Here is a 9,261-nt window from a genome sequence, read left to right as displayed (position 1 = left end):
GCCCCTTGTTTAGTCATGTAATGAAGAAACATTCCAGCATCCTAACATGATACCCCCCCATTCATCTGAATATTTAACTAAACCTAAGATGACCCAGGATCAGACATTGTTTCGTTCTGCTGTGCATGGGGTTGCTATGAGTCGGTTCCTACTCGATGGCACCTGACAACAACAACAACAAGATGACCTCCTCATGGGGGTTACATTTGTTTTCAGATAAACTGAAAAATAAACAGTACTGAGGGATCAAAAAAAAAATAAAAAAAACCCTTTAGGGAAAAGAATTTGGCAATTTAAAATTGTTACACATATAAATGACCCATAAAATCCCTTTCTAAGAATTTAACTTTGTTGATATGCATATGCATGTAGTTAGTTGACATGTAGCAGTGCTGAAAAAACAAATGCTTAGAGAAAGCTGGGTTTTCATTAGTAGGAAAATATTGACATAAAGAGTATTTATACAGTTGTTGTTGTTAAGTGCCATTGAGTTGGTTCTGACCCATAGCGACCCTGTATAGGGTTTCCAAGGAGTGACTGGTGAGCTTGACCCACCAACCTTGCAGGTCAAATGGCTTTGCAGTCTGGTACATTAACCCACAGCATGCTCACACTTGTAAATGATACCCATGTGACCTAGACCGGATGACTGGACGATCGGAGCTCAACCAGGAGAGGAAAGAAGAGGGGGAAAAAAAAAAAGTGAGCTAATACAGTCTCTGGTAGCGTAGTGGTTACGAATCGGGCTGTGAACCTTAAAGTCAGCGGTTCGAAACTACCAGCTGTTCCGCGGGAGAAAGATGAGGCTTTCTACTCCTGTAAAGATTTATACCCTCGGAAACCCTGTACAGGGTCGCTATGGGTCGGAACCGACTCGACGGCACTCAACAACAACAACAACAATACAGTCTGATGAACTTGACCTATACTTATGGAGTAACGACTCAAAAGAGGGAACAAATCCTCACAGCAACAAACATTCACACACCCCCAAATACACAGAGTGGACAGAGAAGGGCAGTTTGGACATTGGATACTCAAATTGGGAGGGGGGACTACAAAGGCAAGAAGTGACTGGCTTACAAGCTTTCAAGAGGGAACCTAGTGCTAGGGAGCATGGCGGAAGGCAGAATCTCCAGTAGGTACTATTCAATCTGTCTGGGCAGAGCTGATGAAAGGAGATACAGATGGGTAACTCGTGATACTGTAGTGAATAATGCTTATCAGGAAGGACTATGAGGGTTGGAAGTGCAAAGGTAGAAGTTTTGTAACAAGGAAGGGAGTGATTAAATCTCCAGGATAGGAGTGGAGACCTCAGGGACCATCAGCGGAGAAGAGCCGAGAGCGGGACCCTACCCAGAGAAACAGAGATGCCTGAGATGGAGGCAGAGATGATGACGCGGAGTGATGAAGCGACTGGGGACTTTGGACCCAGAGAGGGAAAGGGGCTGTGGGCCGGAAACTGGGGGGAGGAGGGGGAAGTGTAGGGGGTGGGTTTCTGGGATATACCCTTTGGGTGGTTGATGATGCATGGAGGGGATTAGAACCATGGTAATGAGATGATATATGATGGAATGAATGTAAAACTAAAGTTCCCCCATGTAAACTATCATCATATAATTCACAATAAAACATTAAAAAAAAAAAAAAAAAAAAAGAATGAGGTGGGTAGAGATAGGAAAGGAATTCGGAGCACTGAAGGTTTCAGCTGTACTCAACATTTGACTCCATAAGCTGAATGCTGGGTACACAAAGCCTGCTAGATGTTTATTTTATTTTATTATTATTTTTTCTTTTCTGTTTTCAATGCTCCATGAGTCAGCAGAACTATGCTCCATAGGTTTTTAATGACTGATGTTTCAGCACCAGACCTTTAACATTTGGTTTGTAAATTTGCAATTATTCTGGTCACATGCAGGCCTGTTTTTTCTGAATAATATATCTTGTACTGTACACTGGTATTTTAACCTGATTTTGTTGTTTATACCTATGCAGCATTGAGAAGAGATAGGTAAATAGGTTGTGGTATAGTCAGACCATACAAGGAATGGCATCCAGCAGTAAAACGCATTTCATTAGCATGTATTCCCAAGGGAGAATTTAAAGAAACCTGTGGTTGAGCAGCATTTATCCATTTATATTCAGAGTTTTCAGTTTTGTAGTTGGTCCATATTCATAACATATGGACTCTAGAGGTTTTGACCATATTTGATTTTGGTAAAAATCAGTTACATGCTTGTCTTAATCTTTTTCTTGGCTGATTTGTATTGCAAATACAGGGTTTTCATGGTCTGATGGTTTTGGATATTAGGAGATATGTGCCCCACGGATAAAACACTTGGTTATAATTGACATTTCGGGACTGGGGTAGGGATGAGGGGCATTGCTTTTTATCTATATTTAATATATTCTTTGTAACTATTTGAAAATTTACTATAGACTCTTTAGCTTTTGGCTATTATCTAATAGGTGATCTCTTTTATGATTTAAATTGTAGATTGCCCTCCTAGACTCACCTACTGCTTTAAGTATGGAGGAAAAACTTCAGCAGAATGAAGCAAGAGTAAGTGATACTTTTTGACTTTTTTTTTTTTTTTAATCATAACTTTCACTATTTGTTATGAATTGAATTGTGTCCACCCCCCAAAATATTGTAATCCTACACCCTGTATCTTTAGTGGTTACAATCACATTTGGGATGAGATTTTCTTTGTTATATTAATGTGACCTTCCTAGTATAAGGTATGCTTTAAATCAATCTCTTATGTTGTAAAGGATCAGATTAAGGAAGCAAGCATAAACTGGAAGAAGATAGATCACAAACCACATGATTGTCAAGGAACCTTAGGAATAGAAGCTGAAAATATCTGCGTTGCCTAGAGTAGATGGAGAGAGACAGCTTTCCCTTAGAGCCAGCACCCTGAATTCAGACTTCTGTGGTGCTGTAGGATAAGCACTAGACTGCAAGGTTGGTTTGAACCACAAGTTTGGCGGTTCAAACTCACTAGCCACTCCTAGGAAACCCTATACAGGGTCGCTATGAGTCCAGACTTCCTTGATGGCACTTAAAAACAACACACTATGAGAAAATAAATTTGTTTGGTGAAGTCTCCCCTCTAGTATTTATTTTTTTAGCAGTACTAGGTAAATAGCTAAGGAGCTCTGGTAGCACAGTGGTTACGAATCGGGCTGCGAACCTTAAGGTCAGCAGTTCGAAACTACCAGCTGTTCTGCGGGAGAAAGATGAGGCTTTCTGCTCTCGTAAAGATTTCCAGCCTCGGAAATCCTGTACAGGGTCGCTATGAGTCGGAACTGACTCCATGGTACATAACCACCAACCAGGTAGATAGCTAAGACACATTTTAAGTATATGATCTTTAGTGCTCTTGTTTGAGACTCATTTGCTCTCTTGGTTGTACGTAAGCACCCCCTCGCCTCATCCCTGATCATTGTTTTGTTGTTGCCATTCTTAAAGAATCACAATAGTTGAGTTTTTATGTATTAGGTCACATTCTGGGATTTATGTAGAATGTGTTTGTCACAGAATGGCTATCTTACAGCAGCAGTTCGCATCTGTCATAGCAAAGCAGTGAGGCCATCAGAGCAGACAAGTGTCTAGGGAGCCCATGTTCATCATTCACTAAACAGTAATTGTTCCTAACGCTTACTAGTGACCATGGCTTGGTTTTCTATCCTCCCTTATTATTTTGTTTCCAGTGGGAAGTACAGCAGCACCTGTGGGATCTCTAAATTCTTTTATGTAGTTGCTTAGTTTCTCTTTGACTGAATGGAATTTGAGGCTGGGAGGGAGAGTGGCAGTGAGTAACCTGAGGAAAGAAGAGCTCCAGAAATGTTAACAGTGGTTGTACTAGGGATGAAAGACCCAGATTGAAATTTTTATATAGAGGTGGTTATTTGCCATGGAGTCGGTTCCAACTCATAGCAACCCTATATAGGGTTTCCAAGGCTGTAAATCTTTACTGGAGTAGAAAGCCACATCTTTCTCCCATGGAACGGCTGGTAGTTTCAAACTGCTGACTGTAAGATTAGCAGCCCGACTCATAACCACTATGCTACCAGGGGTCCTAAAATATTGAATAGAGCATGTTTTATTAAGCCTTAAACAGGATAAAGACAAAAACAGATCATTCCAGATGAGGGAAACTGTCAACATGAGGCCAGTGAGTTTGCACTGACTAACGTCATTGGGCTAATCATACATGTTGGAAAACAAAGGGAATCATCACAAATTCATGATTAGTTTTGGTCAGTTCATGGCTATTGAAGCCAGAACTGCAGAAATGGGGAAAGGATCAAGATTAGGATTACACATGAGAAAAGTTTACAGGCAGGACTGGTTCTCGGGCTTCGCCCACCTGGCTGTGTGGTGGTCCAGATAGGACTCATGACCTTACAACCCTGAATCATAAGCACTAGAACCCCAACTTTTAGCTTAACTAGTTAACATTCGGCTATTTTGGATAAATTATTAAGACCAGTTCCCTGTTCTGTGAGCAAACCTGGGAGTTTTAATCTGCTTTCAAACATACGATTCCTGCGGGCAAAACTGCTTCTCCCTGCTTTCCAGGATTTGTTACAGCCATATTGCTGGTTTAATGGTCAGAAAGTACTGAAATGGAGTCTGAATTTTTGTCAAGCCTCAAAACCGCAGACTTCCACAAACCAAGTGCTGTAGAATTTCAGATCTTATACATGGCTCAAAGCCAATGTTTGTGTAATGGTGCTTTTTGAAAACCAGTTTCATGGCTGACCTGCTCCTATACCATTTTTGTTTTGTTTTTAAATAACAGCCTCTGTGAAAAGAGAAACAGATATTAAGAACAATTTTTGGAGTTGAATGAGAAAGAAAATTGGTTCTGTTGCTAACCTCTTGCAAGAAACCACAGTATTGAAGATATAAATTGGCTGTAGTTAGTAACTTAAAGATACTTCCTGAATGATAATGCTGATAATAGATTAGTAAAATCATTAGTGTCTTAATTCCTATTTCTCATGACATTTTGTATTTTAGTGTTTGCTATTCTAATTTTGAGTGCTGTGAAATAAATATCTGGGTATGGTCTTGAATTGTTTCTTAATAATAGTTTTCAGGAATCCTAGCAAGTTAATAGAAACCAATAGACATTTTAATTCAAATGCTTTTTGCATGCTGTGACATAAATGACTGCTTATTTCATTCTTCACATTTTCTAAAATTTGCCTTGTGTAATGCTGACCCTTTGAAATTGTTTGCCACCTGCTTGGCTATAAATCTCGTCTCATGATTACATTGATAAGAGCTGGCATCAGAATGTTTACCTTGTTAAAATTAACGTTACAAATGAAGATTATTTGATTTAATTTCATTTGTAAAATCTAAAAATTTATGATTTTTAACATTATAATTATTTAATTGAATTGGAAAAGAATCGATTAGCTTAATCTCTTTGGTGAGAATATATCTATTGTTGAAGTGTAGAATCATTTATATTTGAAGGTTTTATATTACTCAAATAAGTTGCAGAATCTATACAGTAACTTATTGGTATAAACTAGTAAATTCAGTACACTAGTTTTTCCCCCTCTGTACCTACCAGTTAGTTGCTCCTTGGACCCCCTATGCTGTTAAGTACCACTGAATAGGTTCTGACTCATAGCAACGCTGTATAAGCTTTCCGAGGAGCAGCTGGTGGGTTTGTGCTACTGACCTTGGGGTTCACAGTCCAGTGCTGATCCTACAACACTATACCAGGAGTGCTGGAAACCCTTTAAAACCAACTCCATGGCACTTAACAACCACAAAAGGAAAAGACATTGTTTACAAAACTGTTAATAATAGAACTCATAGAGTTCTAGTTAAGGTAAATTGAGGAGTTAAATAACTGCCACCGAAAGACTTGATATAGGTAAATGAAATAGATGTTGCTTTTCCTTTTAGTTAAATCACTCTTCCGGTTCTTTCATTCTTTGTCAATAGAAACTGCTTTTGTTTCACAAAGTGTGCTAACATGACATATGTCCTTTCAGATTGCTGTACTCAATCACATGTTGTTAATAGTATTTTCCTCTAAGCAGTAATGTTTTGTAACATGTTACATGTTATGTATGCTACATGTATTTTGTATATGTGTATATATGTTGTTGTTAAGTGCCATTGAGTTGGTTCTGACTTACAATGACTCTGTATTGGGTTTCCAAAGAGCAACTGGTGAGCTTGAACCACTGACCTTGTGCTTCAAACTGACTTTGTGGGTTAGTACTTTATCTTACAACGCCACACCGAACTCCGGTTATTTGTGGTGGTTAAATTCTGTAAAGTCCCCACAAATACTGACGAAGCAAATATCAAACCATCTTGTTCCACTTCAGCAAAGAATTGTTCCGACTCTGCATAGGCAAATGCCTTCAAATGACCATGAAAGCCCACATGTGTTCAAAATGTTATATGTTATAAATATATAAAAAAGTATGTTTTGTTGTTGTTATGTGCCGTGGAGTTGGCTCCGACTCATAACGACCCTGCATAGGGTTTTTGAGGCTGTAAATCTTTATGGGAACAGAAAGCATCATCTTTCTCCCGCGAAACAGCTGGTAGTTTTAAACTGCTGATGGTGAGATTAGCCACCCGATTCGTAACCGCTATGCTACCAGACCTCCTTATGTAAAAAAATATAGGCAAGTGTTTATTGTTCATTCTGGTCATTTACTTTATCCTGGTTTTTGTTGGACTGTGGTGGCTTGTGAGTTGCTGTGATTCTGGAAGCTATGCCACGGGTATTTTAAATACCAGCAGGGTCACCCATGGTGGACAGGTTTTCAGATGAAATTCCAAATGAAGACAGACTAGGAAGAAGGAAACGAACTACTTCTGAATATTCAGTCACTGAAAACCTTATGAAATAGCAGGGAAACACTGTCAAAAATATAGTGCCGGAAAATTAGCCCCTCAGGCACTCAAAATGTGACTTGGGGAAAAGCTACCTCCTCAAAGTAGAGTTGACCGTGATGATGCAAATGGTGTAAAGCCCATGGGAGTAAAGCCTGTGGGACATTAATTTGCTAAAGGGGCACAACTGAAAATGAAGAGAAACATCTATAAACATCCATTGAAAATCAGAACATGGAACGTACAAAGTATGAATAAAGGAAAATTGGAAATTGTCAGAAATGAAATGGAAAGCATAAACATCAGTATATTAGGCATTAGTGAGCTGAGATTGACTGGTATTAGCCATTTTTGAATCTGAAAACCACATGGTTTACTATGCCAGGAATGATAAATTAAAGAGGTATGGTGTTGCATTCATCATCAAAAAGAACATATCCAGATCAGTCATGAGGTAAAATGCTGTGATAGGATAATATCTATGCGCCTACAGGGAAGACCAGTTAACACCACTATTCAAATGTACACACCAACTACTAAAGCTAGTGAGAACGAAATAGAAGAGTTCTAACAACTTCAATCTGAAATTGATCAAATATGCAATCAAGATGTATTGATCATTACTGGTGATTGGAATGCAAAGGTTGGAAACAAAGCGGAAGGATCAGCAGTTGGAAAATATGGCCTTGGTGATGGAAATGGTGCTGGAGATTGCATGATAGAATTCTATAAAATCAATGATTTTGTTCATTTCAAATACCTTCTTTAGACAGCATGAGAGATGATTATACACATGAACCTCACCAGATGGAAAACACAGAAATCAAATTGACTGCATCTGTGTAAAGAAACAATGGAAAAGTTCCATATCATCAGTTAAAACAAGGACAGGGGCAGATTGTGGAACAGACCATCAATTGCTCATATGCAGATTCCAACTGAAGCTGAAGAAAATGAAAAATCCAGAAGAGCCAAAATACGACCTTGAATATATCCCACCTGAATTTAGAGATCATCTGAAGAACAGATTTGATACATTAAACACTAAAGACCGAAGACCAGAAGAGTTGTGGGATGACATCAAGAACATCATACATGAAGAAAGCAAAAAGTCACTGAGAAGACAAAAAAGAAGGAAAAGATCAAAATGGATGTCAGAAGAGACACAGAAACTTGCTCTCCAGCATAAAGATGCTAAACCAAATGGAAGAAATGAGGAGGTACAAGAGCTGAATAGAACATTTCAAAGATCAGCTCGAGAAGATAAAGCCAAATATTACAACAAAATGCGCAAAGATCTGGAATCAGACAACCAAAAAGGAAGAGCACGCTCAGCATTTCTCAAGCTGGGGGAACTGAAGAAAAAATTCAAGCCTCGACTTTCGTTATACAGAAAGCAACAAGAGAAGATGGAAGGAATACACAGAGTCACTGTACCAAAAGGAAATGGTTGATGATCAGCTATGTCAAGCGGTAGCATATGATCAAGAGCCAATGATACTGAGGGAGGAAGTCCAATGTACATTGAAGTAATTGGCAAGGCACCAAGAATTGATGGAATAAAAATTGTAATAATTCAAGATAGTGAGGCAGCACTGGGTTCATTCACTCATCTCTGCCAAGAAATTTGGATGCTAACTATATGGTCGACTAATTGGAAGAGATCCCATTGTGCCCATTCTAAAGAGAGGTGACCCAACGGAATGTGGAAAGTGTTGGACAATCTCTTTGATATCCCATGTGAGTTAAGTTTTAATCAAGGTAATACAGAAACGGCAGCAAGCATACATTGACAGAGAACTTCCAGAGTTCAAGCTGGATTCAGAAGAGGCCGTGGAACAAGGGGTATCATTGCTGATGTCCGATGGATCTTGGCTGAAAGCAGAGAATATCAGAATGATGTTTACCTGTGCTTTATTGACTATGCATAGGCTTTTGATTGTGTGGATCATTACAAGCAATGGACAAAATTGCGAATATGAGTATTCTGGAACAATTGTGCTTATGAGGAATCTGTACCTGGACCACAAGGCAGTTGTTTGAACATAACATGGGAACACTGAATGGTTTAAAATTAAGAAAGGTGTTCCACAGGGTTGTATTCTTTCACCAAAATTATTCAGTCTGTATGCTGAGCAAATAATCTGAGAAGCTGGCTTTTATGAAGAAAAACATGGCATCAGGATTGGAGGAAGATTCATTAACAACTTGCGATATGCATTCATTAACAACCTTACTTGCGGAAAGTGAAGAGGACTTAAAATACTTAACTGATGATTATCAAAGACCACAGTCTTCAGTATAGATTGCATCTCAATGTAAAGAAAACAAAAATCCTCACCACTGGACCAATAAATAACATTCTTATCAACAGA

General features: G+C 38.9%; 1 protein-coding gene across 2 annotated transcripts in view; it reads left to right on the top strand.

Moving 5' to 3' along the window:
* Nucleotides 1–9,261, top strand: part of KIF16B (kinesin family member 16B) — a 396,905-nt gene that overhangs the window by 49,274 nt on the left and 338,370 nt on the right. For both annotated transcript variants that reach the window (XM_006860622.1, XM_006860623.1), the window contains exon 10: nt 2,498–2,563. In XM_006860622.1, coding sequence (XP_006860684.1) covers nt 2,498–2,563 — 66 coding nt within the window. The remainder of the gene's footprint in view (nt 1–2,497; nt 2,564–9,261) is intronic.

This window comes from Chrysochloris asiatica, unplaced genomic scaffold (genome assembly GCF_000296735.1).
Source record: "Chrysochloris asiatica unplaced genomic scaffold, ChrAsi1.0 scaffold00039, whole genome shotgun sequence".
Taxonomy (NCBI): domain Eukaryota; kingdom Metazoa; phylum Chordata; class Mammalia; order Afrosoricida; family Chrysochloridae; genus Chrysochloris; species Chrysochloris asiatica.
The sequence above is the reverse complement of the archived record's forward strand: the minus strand, read 5'-3'. Positions and strand labels throughout refer to the sequence as shown.